Source organism: Meriones unguiculatus, chromosome 4 (genome assembly GCF_030254825.1).
Source record: "Meriones unguiculatus strain TT.TT164.6M chromosome 4, Bangor_MerUng_6.1, whole genome shotgun sequence".
Taxonomy (NCBI): Eukaryota; Metazoa; Chordata; class Mammalia; order Rodentia; family Muridae; genus Meriones; species Meriones unguiculatus.
Genome location: NC_083352.1, coordinates 17,325,382 through 17,343,165, shown reverse-complemented (window position 1 = coordinate 17,343,165; position 17,784 = coordinate 17,325,382). Strand labels below are relative to the sequence as shown.

The window sequence follows — 17,784 nt, the reverse complement described above, 5'->3', positions numbered from 1 at the left end:
GTCACCCGCGGGCTGGCTGTGATGGGTGGCTCGCACTCCCAGGGTCGCGGTCCGGGGCTCGCGTGGGAGACGCCCCCGACAGGCGCGGACGCCGCCGCGTGAGTCAGCGCAGGGCGTGGGCCGGGGGCCCCGGGAGGGGGCGGGCGCCGGACGGGGTGGGGGTGCACGCCGAGCCCCGCCCGGGCCTGCGGGGTCCAGGGATGGGTTTGCGGCGCTCGCGGCTCCCAAGAATTCCCTCTTGTTCGCGGCGAGTTTGACGATGACCTCAGAGAAGGGCAGCATTGTAGCTGCAGTTCGTGCTTTGTTTCGGGACAGCGACAGCTGGGGACACCAAGTACCGTTAGGAGGAGGCAGGGGAATTCGGTGGTGAAAGTTGGCGGGGAAGGGGCCCGGCGGGGGAGAAGGGGCTCGTTGATACAGAGTTGAGAGACTGGCTGGTGGCTCCTCAAGTCTAGCAAACTTCAACCCTACTTTGAGAGAGACAGTGGCCTGGCAAGGCTTTTCTTCTCTCTCTTTTTCTCTCTCTCTCCTTCTCCTTTCCTTTAAAAAAAAAATTTCAATGCAAAACAGCTTCCCAGTATCCAAATACTAAATACATTATTTTTACTTCCTACTACTTAAAAAAAAAATTATTTTTTAAAATATTTATTTATTTGTGCCAGGGCGCACATGTGGAGGCCAGCTCTCTTTCCACGAAGTGAGTTCCAGGAGTCAAACTCAGGTCCTCAGGCTTGGTAACAAATAACTTTCTGTTGGACCATATGTCACCTGCTCTGTACCTTCTAATATTTACATATGATTACAAATCTAAACATAGTTTGAGCAATTTGATAATAAAAAGGATATTCGCTGAGATGTAAGATTTGTAAAAAAAAAAAAAAAAAAAAGGTTAATAAAGCTTATTAAACTTTATCTATTTATTTATTTATTTTTGGCTTTTCAAGACAGGGTTTCTCTGTGTAGCCTTGGCTGACCTGGACTCGATTTGTAGACCAGGCTGGCCTCAAACTCACAGCAATCCGCCTGCCTCTGCTTCCCTGAGTTTGGGGATTACAGGCATGCGCCACCAAGTCCAGCTTAAACTTTACATTTTATTAAGTTAATAATTTAATCTTTAAGAACACTGAATTCCTTTCTTGTATTGTCATTCTATCAGTAAGTAAAGTGAAGCACAGGGAAATCAAGTAATTTGTCCAAGGTCACCCAGCTAGAAAATAGTAGACCCCACAGTGTCTAACTTCAGAGCTAATATTGCAGTTGCCTCCCACCTGAGAAAAGTGGGAGGAAATAATCAGATATTTAGTTCACTTGGCAGGGCTCCCCCTTCCCCCAAACACACGCATTCATTTTCCTCGAATAAGGAAGAAATCTGAACTGGCATTGCTTAATACAAAAATATAAACTGCTAAAGGTGACTTAACTTTTTAAGAAACAAATGTAAGCCAGGTGGTGGTGGTGGACGCCTTTAATCCCAGCACTCAGGAGACAGAGGCAGGTGGATCTCTGAGTTCAAGGTGAGCCTAGTCTACAGAGTGAGTTCCAGGACAGCCAGGACTACACAGAGAAACCCTGTCTCAAAACAAACAAACAAAACCACGAGAAAGAGAGAGAGAAAGAAACATAAGGGGCTGAAGAGATAGTTTCAGCAGTTAAGAGCACTCCTTGCTTTTGCAGAGAAAGAAAGACAGAAAGGAGCAAGCAAGCAAGCAAACATAGATAAGGACCTGGAGAGATGGCTCAGTGGTGAACACTCTTTGCTCTGGCAGAGGGCCTGAATTCAGTTCCCAGCACCTACCCGGTAGCTCAGAACTATCTATAACTCCAGTTCCAGGGGAACTGACATCCTCTTCTGTCTTCTCTGTGCACCAGGCATGAATGTGGTGTACATCCATACATACATGCTGGCAAAAGACTCATACACATAAAATAAAAATAAAGTAAGGGGGGAGGGGAGATAGCTGCGCCTTTGATTCCAGGGTCTGCTGGGGGACTCTTATGCTTCCTAGGCTCTTCCGGGTTGATAGGAGACTGGGTGAATCCCTGGGAACCATTTAGTCTGTGAACATACAGTTTATTCTTCCAGCCAAGGATGACAGCTGAATGACCATTGTGAACTGTAGCCAGGTTCACTGCATAGCTTGAAAGTAAATGGTGAAACTATTCACTGGCATCCTTTGCAGAAATGAAGATGCATGCAAGGTCCATCGCTGGATATTACGTAAATTGTCTAGTGTCTTGGTGTTCTCCCCCCTCCCCCCTCCGTTGCCCCCTCATGGAGGTTGTTCATATATCTTTTGTGTTTGGCAAAGCTTGCCTAAAATCATCCCATACAAACGGCCTTCCTAGGCTTTTGCTCAGGAATGCAGCCTCTCTTCTATTAAGAAGCACACGGGAGCTGGGCGTGGTAGGGCACGTCTGTAATCTCAGGTGTGGGAGGAAGAGGCAGGCGGACCAGGCTAGCCTGGTCTACAAAGCTAGTCTAGGACGGCCAAGGCTACACAGAGAAACCATGTATAGACCTCCCCCTCAACCCAGAAGAAGAAGAGGAGGAGGAGGAAGAAGAAGCACACAGAATATAATCTGTTAGAGCACTTGGCTAGGCCTTTGGCTTCATTCTCAGGACTGGGATTTTCGGTTCCATCAGAATACACAGGCTCTCCTCAGTGAGGCAGCCTGAGCAGACACATAGGACTCCCACTTACAGACCGTCCAGAAGCCAGGTATGGTGGTGTATGCCTTTAGTCCTAACACTTGAGAAGCAGAGGCAAGCAGATCTGTGTGAGTTCGAGGCCAACCTGGTCTACAGAGTTCCAGGCTAGCCAGGGCCACACAGAGAAACTCTGTCTCGAAAAACAAACAAAACAAAACAGAAGTTGTCCTTTTTATCCAGCTGCTGCTGAGTGGAGGCACGTGATATAGGTCTCTCCAGGATCTCCAGGAAAGCAAGGACTCACTGGTCACGAGGGTCCCTGCAGACTTCCTATAGGGCATGTGGCTGCCCTGGATAACATTGACCTCAAGGAAGTCCCCCCCCCATGGCACCTGAAGTCTATTGTCCTTAAAAAATATATATGTGAAAGTCAAATGACTAATGCACTCATTTATGGAAGTCACATGACTAAGCACTCACAGCCATTTTCTCTTGAGGGAGGAATTGTCTTTGAAAATGTTCATAGTTTGTATTTCAGGAGAACTTAGCCAGATACTGAAAGGAGCCAGATAAAGCTTTTACTGGAACTCCTCTGAGGAATACAAAGAAGCATAGAAGGGCATAGAAACAATTGTCTGGTGTAAGGTCAAATCCATTAGTGATTCCAAGTTTAGCTGCCAGCCTCTGAGCCCAAGGGAACAAACTGCTGGCTTGGGTGAAAGGGTAGAGACCGAAGATGGTTCAGTGGTTAAGAGCCCTGATTATTCTCCCAGAGGACTCAGTTTGATTCCCAGGGCCCCCACACACTGTTGTCCACAAATGTAACTCCAAGCTGGGGTTCTGATGCCCTCTTTGGGCCTTCCAAAAGCATCAGGCATGCCCATAGTACACAGACGTGCAAAGAGGTGCACAGCTTTAATCCTAACGCTTGGGAAGCAGAGGCAGGCAGATCTCTGATTTCAAGGCCAGCCTGGTCTACAGAGCTAGTCCTAGGACAGCCAGGGCTGCAGAGAAACCCTGTCTGGAAACAAACAAACAAACAAAAAGCTAGAGGAATTTTACTCATTTGTTCGTACATTCATTCATTCCACAGGGCTTTGAGGCTTGAAAAAGCACAGCTGTGGGGCCAGGCAGACCTGGGTTAGAATTCCCCTGGCACTGCTTCCCTGCTTACTTTAGGGCACGTGGGGAATGCCCACCCCAGCTTTGCCAGTGCTGGGCATACAGCTGTGCACTGCCATGCCCGATTTCACACGGTGCTGGGGATTGAACCCAGGACCTCACATTGGCCGCTCAGGAACACTCTCAACCAAACACTGCCAACTCAGCAGCCTCTAAATTTTGATTTCAGGTGACTTCCTGTCTTTTCAGGAAGGAACACTTACCAAGAAGGAAGGTAGGCACACCTGGTGGAGAATGACATAAGGCAGAGCCTGAGACGTATAAATAATCACTCGCTCTTTATTTAGTCTGACTGTCTGAAATGTAAGATGTGCACACGTTGAAATTCTGGACCAGTCTTTGCCTTTGGGATTTAGTGAAGAGTGGACTAGGTCAGAGACCAAGTGCGTGTGCGTGTGCGTGTGCATGTGCGTACGTGTGTGTGTGTGTGTGTGTGTGTGTGTGTGTGTGTGTGTGTGCACGCTGCCTGCAGAGGTCGCCAGATTCCCTGCAACTGGGGTTATAAATGGGTGTGAGCAACCATGTTAGTGCTGGGGACTGAACCCGTCATCTACAGGAGCAGGAAATACTCTGGACGACTCAGTCGTCTCTCCAGGCCCCCGCTCTCTTCATTTCCATTTCACATATATGAGTGTTTGCCCACATGTATATATGTACCCCGTGTGCATGCGTGGTGCCTGGAGAGGTCGGAGGAAGGCGTGAGAGCCCCTGGAACTGGAGTACGGGTGGTTGTGAGTCTTCATGTGGGTGCTTGAAATTGAACCTGGGTCCTCCGGAAGGACAGCAAATGCTCTCAATAACTGAGCCATTTCTAACAGTTCTTCTAATAGGTGTGAAGTAGTACTGCATTTGATTGATATTTTTATTTCCCTGGTCATTCATTGTCTTAGTTACCTTAATAACCTCACAAAAGGAACTCAGATAAAGAATGTTTTGTCTGTCTGTCTGTCTATTTTGGCTCACAGTTTGGTGTTATAAGGTCCTTCAAGGCAGGGAAGTCTTGGAAATAGAAACATGAATCAGCTGGTCTCATTGCATCTGCCTGATCTAGATAAAGTCTCACAGATACTCCTAGAGACTTGTTGCCATGGTGCTTCTATATTCCACTAAGTTAATAACCAGGCTTACCCACCAGAGGGGCTGGAGAGCTGGCTTAGCAGTCAGGAGCACTGTTGTTCTCCCAGAGGACTCAGGTTCGGTTCCCAGTACCAACACAATGGCTTACAGCTGCTTGTAATTCCAATACCAGGGGATCTGACACCTACCCCTATAGATACTAGATGTCATACATGCAAGCATCATACTCATACACATGAAAAATGATTAGAAAAAGCTGGGTGTGGCAGCTCACCCCTTTAATGCCAGCACTTCAGAGTCAGAAGCATTTCGGAGGCAGATCTCTGAATTTGAGGCTAGCTTGGTCTATGTAGCAAGTATTTGTATCTCAAAAACAAAACAAAAACAAAAAATAAATTTAAAAATACCCATTAATAATACTGATCCAAAACCCCATGTGCTTAGTTAATGTATGTGATTAGGTGGGTCTGTAAGCTCTTTTCTGGAGCCTTCTTAAGCGGTGAGCAGAAGTATTATCTGGCTGTCCTAGAGCTCAGGAGAGGTTTTCCTTCCTTCCTTTTTTTTTAGACAGGGTTTCTCTGTGTAACAGCCTTGGCTGTCCTGGAATTTGCTTTGTAGACCAGGTTGGCCTTGAACTCACAGAGAGCCGCCTCTGCCTCCCGAGTGCTGGGACTAAAGGCATGCACCACCACCACCACCACCACCACCACCTGGCTGAGAGGTATTTCTTAAATATACTTTCCCTTACTCTATAGAAAAGTTAATATTCAGAGTATATAGATTTTACTATTGCAATATGAATTCAGTAGCCATGATTATCTATCTATCTATCTATCTATCTATCTATCTATCTATCTATCTATCCATCCATCCATCTACCTGTCTATCTATCCATCTCTGTATCTTTTTATGTATCTGTCTGTATCAGACAGGGGCTCACTATGTAGCTGTGGCTAGCCCAGAACTCACTATTGATAGGTATTCTTCACTGATGATATGAGCCAATTCAAGCCAAATTGTATTATGTAAAAGTATTGGGGGCAGCTCTTGGGAAGGTTCCTGGGTCCCAAAAGACAGGGGCTAGGGAAATCGTCATGCAGAGGAGCCTCAGGGGGAGAGGAAGCCCAGCTCCTGGTCTGGAGGGTTCAGGTAGGAATTGAGGGATGCTGGGCCACCTGGAGGTCAGGTGGGATTTGGCATGTTAAATAGCCACCTCAGCAGCTAATTCCAGATCTGAGTCCCAGCAGCTATGTAGACCAAGCTAGCCTCAGCCCCACAGAGGGCCCCCTGCCTAGGGAGTGCCGGGATCGGAGGCCTGTGCTTCCACTTGCAGCTATGATTTTTTTTTACACAAATCAACCTGTGATGTTATCCTTTGTAGTTCCTCCTCCAGCCTGTATGCTCCTTATTATAGGACAAGGTAGCTTGTCACTGTCTTCTCAGCTGCCTTATGGCTTCTTCATCTTTATGACAAACCGTTTATTCTATCTGAGGCTCTAGAATTACCAATATGAAATAAGACTCTATCTTTTCTCCCCCCACCCCCCAAAATAGCTAATCAGGTCCAGTGTGGTGACCACACCCCCAGCACTTGAGAAATGGAGGCAAGAGCTGAGCATAGCCACACACACCTTTAGTCCCAGTGCTGGGGAAGCAGAGGCAGGGGGATCTCCGTGAGTTCCAGAGGTACATAGTGATAGTTAGAGCTACATAGTGATAGTTCCTATCTTAAAAAAAAAAAATCACACACACGCACACACACACACACGCCAGAAAAGAAAAATAAAGAAGGAAAGAAAAAGAGGGAGGGGGATGAGGAGTCTAAGGTCACTGTGGTGGTTTGAATAAAACTGCCTTCCTTCCTGCGTCCTGCAGATGCAAACAGAACTCCCAGATCCTTGTCCAGCACCGTGTCTGCCTGCACCCTGTGACGCTTTCCTAACTGACAGGAATGGACTAAAAGTGTGAAACTGTGAGCCAGCCTCAATGGAATGTTTTTCTTTATAGGAGTTGCTGTGGTCACGGTGTCTCTTCACAGCACTAGAACCCCTAAGACAGAAGTTGGTACCAGGGACTGGGGTACTGCTGTGACAGGCCTGACCATGCTTTTATTTGAAGGAATGTGGACTTTGGATTACAAAAGCAGTTGAACAGGTTAAGTGGGGCTTAATGGGCCATACAGTAGAAGACATGGCCCTGAGGGTGATTTGGGGTTTCAGAGGAGGAAAATGTTAGTTAGTAGTTACCTGTGGTTTTCCTCCTGCCTGGGGGGCTGTCTCCCACCAGCCCACCAAGTCAGGACATTGCAAGAGACAAGGCACAAGGCTGGAAAGGCTGACAAGCCCATACAGAGATCAAACACTCCAGGAACCACTTCAGGGAGAGTTCAACTTTAATTCCAGAGAAAAAAGGCTATATACCCCTAGGGGAGTGGGTGGGGGCTCCAAAGATAGGTGTACATAATTGGTTAAGACTAGGCACTTCAAGGACGCTTGATTTGCATTAAACAGCAGGGTCCTATCATATGAGTGGGAACACAGTACCTCATTATCCTATAGGCGCAGGAAGGGGAGAGAGAGCAGGGAGCTGTGTCAAATGTATATTAAGTGTCCTTAGGGGCATCTATGTCTAGAGACACTCTCCAGCGAGCAGGAAGCCCTGCTGGAGAGAGAGAGTCCTGCACCTTAACACCTGCTCAGAATGGCGATCAGGACTGGGAGGGCTGCAACCTCAAACAGCAGGGTCCTTTCAACAGTTACCTAGAGATTGTTCTTGTGATATTTTGGTGAAGAGTGTGGCTGATTTCTACCCTTGTCCCCCAAATCTGCCTGAGGCTAAAGTGAAGAGTTGTAGATTAGTTGCATTAGCACAGGAAATGTCAAAGGAGCCTAGTATTGACTCTGTCATGTAGTTATTAGCGTTCACTCTTATGAAGATCTGTAACAAAAAGGAGCAGGCTGAGCAAGGAAAAACACAAGTACACAGTTCAAAGAGAAAAGGGGCACCAGGAAGTGGAATGGAGCTAAATCCTGTGTTTGAGGAGATAAACAGGTATTTTTTAAAGCCTAATATTAAAAGGAATGAAGGCAGTGGTGACCTCGAGGCAATATCCCACCCAGCTAAGCTTCCAATTTCGTATAAAAGAATTAAGGGAGTGTTCAGCCGCCTGTTGTGGGTAATCTGCAGCCATCCATACCTAGGCGCCAAGATGAAGTTCAATCCCTTCTTGACCTCTGACGAGAACCGCAAGTGGCACTTCAACGCACCTTCTCACATCTGGAGGAAGATCATGTCTTCCCCTCTTTCCAAAGAGCTGAGTAGAAATATAATGTTCGTTCTATGCCCATTTGAAAAGACGATGAAGTTCAGGTCGTCTGAGGACACTACAAAGGCCAGCAGATTGGCAAAGTGGTCCAGGTGGACAGGAAGAAGTACGTCATCTACATTGAGCGAGTACAGCAGGAAGAGGCTAACGGCACAACAGTCCACGTGAGCATCCGCCCCAGCAAGGTGGTCATCACCAGGCTAAAGCTGGACAAAGACCGCAAGAAGATCCTGGAGAGGAAAGCCAAGTCTCGACAAATAGGAAAGGAGAAGGGCAAACACAAGGAAGAAACCATTGAGAAGACACAGGAGTAGAGGCCTCTCATACAACTGTCATTAAAGACTGTTTCAGTAAAAAAAAAAAAAAAAAAAAAAAGAATTAAAGAAAAACCGGATGTACTGGCGCATGCCTTTAAGCCCGGCACTGCAGAGGCAGAGGTAGGCAGATTTCTGAATTCAAGGCCAGCCTGGTCTACAAATGGATTTTCAGGACGGCCAAGCTTAGGCAGTGAAGGAAACCATGGAAACCAAAAGCCGGTGAAGAGGTAACTGATGAGGGAAGCACACTTAAGGTCCAGCAAGCAGCAGAATTATTTGGCAGCTTCGGCCACATGGTCCTGGCTTTAGAGTCAAGGATAGGAGAAAGGGGTTATGGATTCTCCCTTCTTGACGGAGGAGAGCTGCCGAGGCCAGGGGTGTGGCAGGGGTGCTTAGAGAGGCCATGTGTGAAGGAAGCTGTGAAGGTGAAGCCTGCATTGCCTCGGAGACCCCAAGACGTTGGAGATGCCATATCAGTGGGATACTTGCCAAGGAGAGCCGCTAACCGGGAGTGGAGGCAGCCGGAGAGGGAGAGTGTGGTAGTTAACAAAGCTGAGGAGCCGGAGAGCTGAAGAGCACTTTGACATCAGACCCGGAAATGCAGGGCTGGTTTTCAGTCTTGCTCTGGTCCAGTGTCTCCTCACTGTGCTCCCTTTCCTCCCTCCTGGAATGGTCGTGTGTATCCTGTGCCGTTCTATGTAAGAAGTATGTGATCTGATTTTATCATTTTGCTTTTACAGGGGATTGCAGTTAAGAGACTGCGTAAGTTTCAGAAGAGACTTTGAGCTTTCCCCTTTTAAACAAGTTTGAGACCGTGACAGGCTCTGGGGACTTTTGAGGTTGGACTAAAAGCATATGGCTACAGGCCTGTGGGGCTCAGGGAGTGGAATGTGGCGCTCTGAATAAAAATAGCCCCCATAGGCCTAGAAGGAGTGGTCCTGTTAGGAGGTGTGACCTTGGAGAGGTAGGTAGGCATGGCTTGGTTGGAGGAAGTGTGCCACCAGGGGGCATTTGAGGTCTCGGACACTCAAGCCAGCTCTCTTCCTGCTGCCTGCCCATCTGGATGTAGAACTCGCAGCTCCTCCAGCACCACGTCCGCCTGCTTGGCCCCATGCTTCCCGTCATGATGATGATGGACCATACCTCCAAAACTGCAAGCCAGCCCCAGTTAAATGGTCTCCTTAACAAGAGTTGCTGTGGTCATGGTGTCTCTTCACGGCAGTAGAAACCCTAAAACAGTCATCTTTAGCTACGTATCAAGATTTTTGGCTAGCCTGAGCTCCATGAAATTATTTCTGTGTACATAACGGAAAACAAATCAGTTGTTCTAGTAGTGTATTTAGTGTTGAGTGACCTCCTTTCTCTCTCTTGTTCTCTCTCTCTCTCTCCATGACTTGCTACAGAGTCCAGGTTAGTTTTGAACTCGGAGTCCTCCTGCATCCGTCTACCATGTGCTGGTAACCACAGGTGTGAGCCATCATTCCCAGCCAATAATACCACGTAAAATTCATTAGCGTAGTCTGTCTTTCCTTCTGGTTTTCCCCTGGGTGGCTTTTTTTTCTTTTCTTTTCTCACACACTGAGGATGAGCGCTCATTCGTTGTGTTTTTTCTTCTGTCAGCAGATGTCAGTTGGCTGCTCTCTTACGGCTGAGCACCACGAACGTTGTTACTCGTGTGGGAAATTTACATGTACCTGGGAAAGCCTTTCTAAATATAGGGACTGAATGTTCCTCTGTACCGTTGAGGGCTAGGAGTGAGAACCGAGGTCACCTTGAGGATGGGAGAGGGCGTGGGACCTGAAAGAGATGGACATTCTCCCCAACCTCACCCATCTTAAAGATGTCGCTTCCACTGGGAAACGGCAACAGTACTCCCTCTGCTCTTCTCTGCTCTTCACGCGCCTTGTCACCTTGGCTTTTCGTAGGCTGGGCTTTACTGTTTGGACACCAGGTGCTAGCAGGTTCCCACAGGGAAAGGCACACAGTAACATGACCGTGCGCTCCGTTCGTCTTCTGCTCTTTCATACGCGGAGACTTGGTGATTGTGAGACTTCTACCCGGGGAGTCCTGCATTTGACACTGACTTCTCAGAAGTCTTGCTGGTAAGGAAGCCTCGAGTTTGAGTTTTAAAGGTGTTTTGGGCTTATAGATTGTATGCATTCCCCTTGATCAGTCTGAGGCTAGAGCTGCCGCAAGTGCTATGGGAACAATTACAGGCAGAGGAACTGCCCTTAGCTTGCTTGAGCCTGGGAGTCGACCCAGTCTGTTTTCTGTTGCTGTAACATAGTTTTTTGAGCCTGGCTTTTTTGCAGGGGGTAAAGACTTACTTATCTCACAGTTCTGAAGAGTGGGAGGTTAGGGATCAAGCTGTGTCTCGTCCTGTCTTTCCAGAGTCCTGGTGTGTACGGGAACGCTGACATCACATGGCACAAGGAGGCCATGCAGGAGACAGAGCCAAACCAGCTCTGGTAATAGGCTCTTTAGTCCATGGATCCAGGAATGGCTCTGATTGTCCCAGATCATGGACATCGTCATGACCCAATCAGACAGCCCATCACCCCCACCACATAACACTTCACAGCAGAGATTAAATATCAGCATGTTCTCTCCTGGGTAACAGTCAAACCATAGCAGAGTGGTTCAAACAAAACAAAACAAAACAAAACATTGAGTTTTGTCTATTTTGTTGTTGTTTGTGTTTTGAGACAGGGTTTCTCTGTGTAGCCATGGCTGTACTGGAACTCACTCTGTAGACCAGGCTGGGCCTGAACTTAGAGATCCGCCTGCGTCTGCCTCCCAAGTGCTGGGCTAACGGCGTGTGCCACCGCCTCCAGGCTGGGTCTACTTTCTGTGTGCAGATAGTCCTGTTTCTGAGAAAACTCATGCATCCATCTTGTACTGCACATCCCTTGAAAATCCCGATGGTGCCTAGCACCAGTCGGGGTGCCCGGACTCTGGCAAAGGCCATTTACAACAATAGCTCTGAAGATTTACTTGGGATAAAATTTTCCTGATACTTTGATGATATTTTTACAGACATTTCCACATAAAAACAGACATACGTGAGAGGTAAAAGGGGTGTCAGAGACTCAGAGGCATGATCTCATGTAACATTTATCATGAAGTACTATCGCATGTAATGCTTTTATGGACCTTTGAAGCAAATAAAATTGTCTCCATTTTAAGCATAAAGAAACCGAGGCTTGGAAAACTTCACAAACTGGATCACAGAGTCGATGGGAAGCTGGGATTCAGGTGTGGAGAACCTAGCTGAGCCGGAGACAAACTGTTTGTGGTGGTGGCTCGCTAACCAGCTGAGGTTCTGTGTCTCTCCTAGGAGGCCGAGTGTTTATGGCTCCCCCCTACTGCTAATGTATATAAGGAAAGGAAATATTTGACAAAACATTGTTCAGCCTGTTCTATAAATACCATATCGGATTACAGTTACACAATTGTGGGTTTCTTTGCAAAAAAAGAAAAAAATTATTTGTGAGTCTTGCTTTTCTAACAAATGCAAAATGTTATGTTTCCATGACTACATCAAAACTGTTCTTAAACAGAGGTTTGAGACAACCAAGTGAGATAAGATTGGGTAAGAAGAAGATTGGGTTTTTTGTTTGTTTTTTTTTTTTTTTTTTTTTTTTTGCTTGACCACGGAAGGTTCTTTTGCTTTATTTTGTTTTTGTTGTTTTTTTGTTTTATTTTGGAGACGAGTCTGGCTATATAGCTCTGGCTGTTCTGGCATTTACTGTGTAGACCAGGCTGGCCTCAAACTTACGGATTTAATACGGTTTTGATGGTGCACGCCTTTAACCCCAGCACCTGGGAACCAGAGGCAGGTGGATGCCAGTTCGAGGTCAGCCTGGTCTCCATAGCAAATTTCAGGGCAGGAAGGGCCACACCTCTGGCACACAGGCTTCATGTTGGATCCTCAGCGACACACCATCACCAAAACAAATACCAGTTTTTCCCCCTCGAGTTGAGGTTCTACCTATGCGCAAAACCGTATGTGTTAGCCTCTGTCTCTCTAACAAAAACAAAACAAACAAAACTTGAGACAATCAATTTATAAAGAGAAAAGACGTATCCTCGCAGTTTTGGGGTCTAGCCCGTAGATTTGGGCTGATAAGGCATTGCATCTTGGTGCAGTGTGTGGCAGAGCCGAAGAGGAAAAAGCTGAGATTTACAAATCCCCCTTGAATGGCACTCTTCCACCAACCGTCCACCAAGCCCACCCAATAGAGTCCCATACCTTCCAGGGATGTCTTCTTGTAGCCCATTTAGAGAACATTCAGCATCCAAACTTAGCAATGTAGAACCTAATAAATGTCCGGTATCCCGGAGCAGTAACACAGGAAACTTAAGTCAAATCCTCATTATCAGGCGCCACATTTACCAGTTGATACCCAAAACAGAGGCTGGCGTGTTCTCCTGAGGTCCAGATTGGAACTAGAAGATGTGCCCAAATTTCGGGGACATACAGCAGTAACAGGGAGGAGAGACAGGGAGAGCACGTCTGCGCTCTGTCAGTGTGGCCCCGAGTGGGAGCTTAGCCCTTCTCTACCGCCTTCCTACCTCTTGCCGGAGAAGGCGTTGTTCCCCAGTGCTGCCACCAGGGGGAACCAGCTACTGTCCGAAGTGCAGGGTAAACACCTTTGTTTGAGGGGAAACCTACAGGCTTTATTATTTTCGTATTTATAAAAATGCAAGTTTGCCTTAAAAATTGCATTTGGGCGCTCGCTGCGATCAGAGAACCTGCGCAGCTTATGAAGGTTTAATTCACAGAAGTGGGGGACTGCTGCTTCCCCACTAGGAGGATGAGAATTCTTCACCCAGAAGGATGCCGTGTTCCCCGAGTCCAAGGGACCCTGCGGTTTAAGAAGGAGGATTCCTTGAGCCTAGGTGTGGGCAACATGCTAAGACCACACCTGAAAGAAAGGGAAAGAGAGAGAGAGAGAAGAAAAGAAAGATTGATTTTCAGGTTTATAACATCCAGTTGGCTGGCTCTTCCAACCTTGCTGGAAATACATTTTTGGTTTACCCTTATGTTTTTCTTTTGGCCTAGTTTACAGCTTTTTGTTTTGTTTTGTTTTGTTTTGTTTTGTTTAAGTAAATGTTTTCTTGCCCTTGGGTAACTGTCCGCTTTGAGTCCATGCTCCTACAGCAGGACCAGTGTGTTTGAGGAGTGTGTGAGTGTGTGAGTCCTGTGCACTTGGGGTCTTGGGGAATGGCTTGTGTGGCTCTGTGGGGATGTTTATTCATTGATGTATGTGTAAGTATGGTATGTATAAATGTGCCTGTAGGAGAGAGGTGTATGTGTTTCTGGGTATATATGAGACTGTGTGTGGGATTGTTTGCAGTGAGTTTAAGGTGTATTGTGTATCTGTGATTCTATGGTGTGTGTGTGTGTGCGCACACACACACAAACACACACAGCGCAAGCGTGTACAGGCTCTGTACTGCCAGCCCTGACTTTCTCACAAATCTTCCAAAATGCAGTAACAGTTTTATACAGAGACATCAGAAAGCTGTGCCTTCGCTTGTCAGGCTGCAGGGCCCTGTGGGGGTTATCTTGTTTCTGTACGAATATTCTAGATGACGGTATCCAAGCCATGGTGTCTCAGGTACTTTACAGCCAGAGGGGGACTTTTTGAAGTCCCTCCCCAAGGGCAGTAGCTTCCCCGTCTTCTGAAGGTTGTTGCCGCTATGGATTTTGCTCAGATTTCTCCTTCACCGGCTGCATTGTTGACGCCACCGGATTCCCCCCCTCCTCCCTCCCTCTCAGCTAGTCTGTTCTCCCTCACAGACTAACCCCCTCTGGAAGCTGAATCATGCTGCTTCCTTTTTTGGTCATAGTTGAGTTTCTTCCACTTTCGGAGCCTTGAGTTACTTGAAATGAATCAGCCTTTTGCACCCCGCTGCTGCCTGAATGCCTGCTTCCCACATCAGCTTCCGAACAAATAAGCAGCTGTCCTGGGAGGCCCTGTCCACCCCAAAAGCCACCTGATGGGGAGATTTAGAGTGGTTGGCTTTGATTAAGGCATCAGTGCAGATGATAAAATGATTTCTGAATATCTTTCTTGGAGGACAAAAATCAGCATTTTAATGGGAGCAGAAAAAAGCTCCAGCAAAGAGGGAAGAATTACGGGGATTCTTTAAATTTGTTTCTGGTATTGGTAGGGAGGAGTGTGTTCTGGGAAGCACTGAGGCAGCATTTGGCCACACAGATGTACCGGGAGCTGTGGAGTGAGGCAATGGTTCACATCATGTGTATGTATTCCTGGCACCACCAACCTGTGAAATGTCTCCACCATTGGTTCTTATGCAGATTTAACCCACCATCTGAAATAACAGGACTAAATAAGTTCAGAGCCAAGGACACGCCCACTTTGCTGGCTAATTCAGTGTAGGGTCAGCTTTGGAAATGTAAAGCCCCAAAGACTTGTTCCCTGGGATCTCGCAGGGTGCCCTGCCTCCTCAGTGGGCCCATTTCTCCAGTGGGCGGTTCTTAGCACATCTCCCACATGGGGGGATACTGACTCTGTTCTGGAATCCTGCCCACGGCCATGGATTTGACCTAAACAGGTTCTACTAAACAGAGTTGAAATGTGGAAAGGCTGTCAAATGCAGAAGTTGGGTAGATTTGGGCCCTGCATGTTTGCTGGTCAAATATTTTTTGGGACAAGGGAACAAAGAGATAAGGGTGGATTGTGGATTGTGAGTGGAGGAAACAGTGTCGTAAAGACAAAAATCAAAGATGCCCCTCGTAGCTGTAATCTGTCTGTCTGGTGGGGCTCCAGGGTCTGTGATGCCATGGACTTGAGAGTTTTACTGAGGAGATAGAACACTATGAATGAGAGGAAGCAGGCAGTCATGATTAGTCTATAAACAATCAGGTCAAACACACACAGAGTATTGAACTTGGTGTGATAAAAGCTTTTTGTCTCTAGTTTGGATGCTGGAGACAAGTGTCTTGTTGAGAGAGCACAGCTGCGCAAATGGTGCTGGGAAAAATGACAACCACATGTAAAAGAATGAGAGTAGATCCATATCCCTCGTCCCAAACAACAGTTAGATTCAAAATGTGTCAAAAGCCTTTGCATATGTGAAAGGCTAATATGAGCCCTACTAGAGGAAGACATAGCCAAAATGCCTCAGGACAGAGGCCTGAGCAAGGACTTCGTGAAGAGGAGACTCCAGGCTTACTGGAAATGATCCCAAGGATTGACAAATGGATACATGAATGTAAGGCTTGTACACAGCAAAGGAACCATTGAACAGATTACAAAATGGGAGAAAAATCTCTGCTACGCCTAGCGTAAGTCAGATAGGATATCAATATATAAAATCTACGAAGAACCCCCCAAATTAAATACAACCCCCAAGTCCTCTAATCAGTAAATAGCCAGTGAATTGAAAGAAAAAGAAGAAATAGAGCCAGGCATGGCGGTACTCACTGTAATCCCAACACTCAGGGAGGGAGGCAGAGGCAGGCGGATTTCTGTGAGTCTAGGCCAGCCAGGGCTACCCCAAAAAACCTTTCTCAAAAAAAAAAAAAAAGAAAAAAGAAATTCAAATGGCTTATAAATACTGGAAAAACTGTTTCACATCCTTAGCTTTCAACTTAAACTACATTGAGATTTTATCTCATTGCAATCGGGACAGCGATCATCAAGAAAACAGTGTCGTCATTGCTGTGAGGTAGTATCTGCAGCCACTATGGAAGTCAGTCAGTCCTTGGGATAAAAGAAATAGAACCACCGTATAAGTGGCTGCTGGGTATGTACTTGAAGGAGTCTAGAGCATCGTTCTGCGAAGATGCTTGCACACCTGTATTTGTTGTGGTACTATTCACAGTAGCTAAGAAATGGAGCCAGCCTATCCATCCACAGAACGACGCATGAAAATTTGCACTGTCTACCTGTACACAGCAGAACTTGATTCAGCCGCAAATAAAGGACAACTGCAGGAAAGTGAATTGTGTTAGGTGAAATAAGCTACATTCCAACAAGTGTCATCGTCTCTGGTGTGTGTATGTCTACATATGAAAGTAAAAATGGGAAGCTGGGTTTAGAGGTGTGTTCCTATAATCCTGGCACTCAAGAGACAAAGGCAGGAGGATCGCAGCAAGTTCCAGGCCAGCCGGGGCTACAGGGCTACATAATGAGACACCGTCTCAGAACAAGAAGGAATAGAGAGTGGAAAGGGAACCATGGATGGGAGATATCTGTCTATCCAAAAGGGAGGGAAGGGGGAATAAGGGAGGTAGTGAAATGCATGTGTCATGAAGGCAGAAGAGAAGACTTTTTGGTACAGGAAGAGGAATCCAAGGAGAATACTTGGGGTGTAAATTCGCATGAAATCTAATGATATCATGTATGAAAATGCCAGAAGAAGAGCTATTTCTTTCTATGCTAAAAAAATTATTTTTAAAAAATTAAAAAGAGGTAACTTTGCGGTTACCTAGGGAAAATATGGGGTACTCATTCTCAAATGAGAGCATTTCTTTTATTGTTTGTTTCCCAAAATAGGGTTTCTCTGTGTAGCTTCAGCTGTTCTGTAGACCAGGCCAGCCTTGAACTCACAGCAGTCCGCCTACCTCTGCCCCCTCACTGCTGGGATTAAAGGCATGAGTCATCACCACTGTAAACAAACTATAAACAAAAAGAAGAGAGAGAGAGGATAACAAACTGAGAAAACCAAAAGCAAGATGGTCCTGAATAAGTGGACATCACTCTTGAAGGCCTGTCATAGCGCACATGGTAAGGCCACCCCAGCCTTCCCATTCTAGAGCAACATGGGTTTCTCATGTCCTGGGGGCTGGTGATCGAGTGATCACAACCTAGTATTATAGATTTAAGGCAAAGGAGTTACCTCCATCTTCAAAATGAGGAGAAAGTAGACAAGTGGAAGAGGGTAGCAAAGGAAAACAGAAAGAAGAAAGACAGGCTGGTTCAATAAATACACTGAAACACTCAGCTTGATAAATAATTGTATTCAAATAAGAGCATCGAAAAGGGCAAGTCATCTCTACACATTAGCAAAGATTTAAAAGATTAAGGAGCTCAGTATTGGCCAAGGTCTGAGGAAAAGACCATCTCATATACTGTCATCTAAAAATGTGAATTAGTTTGTTACTGGAGTCCTTGGGGCCATACAGCACCTCTCTTCAGAGAATCCCAGTAGTTGGATCTAACCATTTGTCTTGGAATGCAAAAAGTAATGCTGAAAGA

The 17,784-nt window shown here is 46.4% G+C and overlaps 1 protein-coding gene and 1 pseudogene across 3 annotated transcripts in view; both read left to right on the top strand.

Moving 5' to 3' along the window:
- Positions 1–17,784, top strand: part of Tacc1 (transforming acidic coiled-coil containing protein 1) — a 94,805-nt gene continuing 77,021 nt past the window's right edge. For 2 of the 3 annotated variants that reach the window (XM_060381508.1, XM_060381507.1), the window contains exon 1: positions 7–98. In XM_060381508.1, coding sequence (XP_060237491.1) covers positions 22–98 — 77 coding nt within the window. In that variant the 5' untranslated portion in view covers positions 7–21. Of the gene's footprint in view, positions 99–17,784 lie in introns of all 3 variants that reach the window. The other variant, XM_060381511.1, reaches the window with a different exon arrangement.
- LOC132653595 (large ribosomal subunit protein uL24-like) lies at positions 5,420–16,122 on the top strand (annotated as a pseudogene).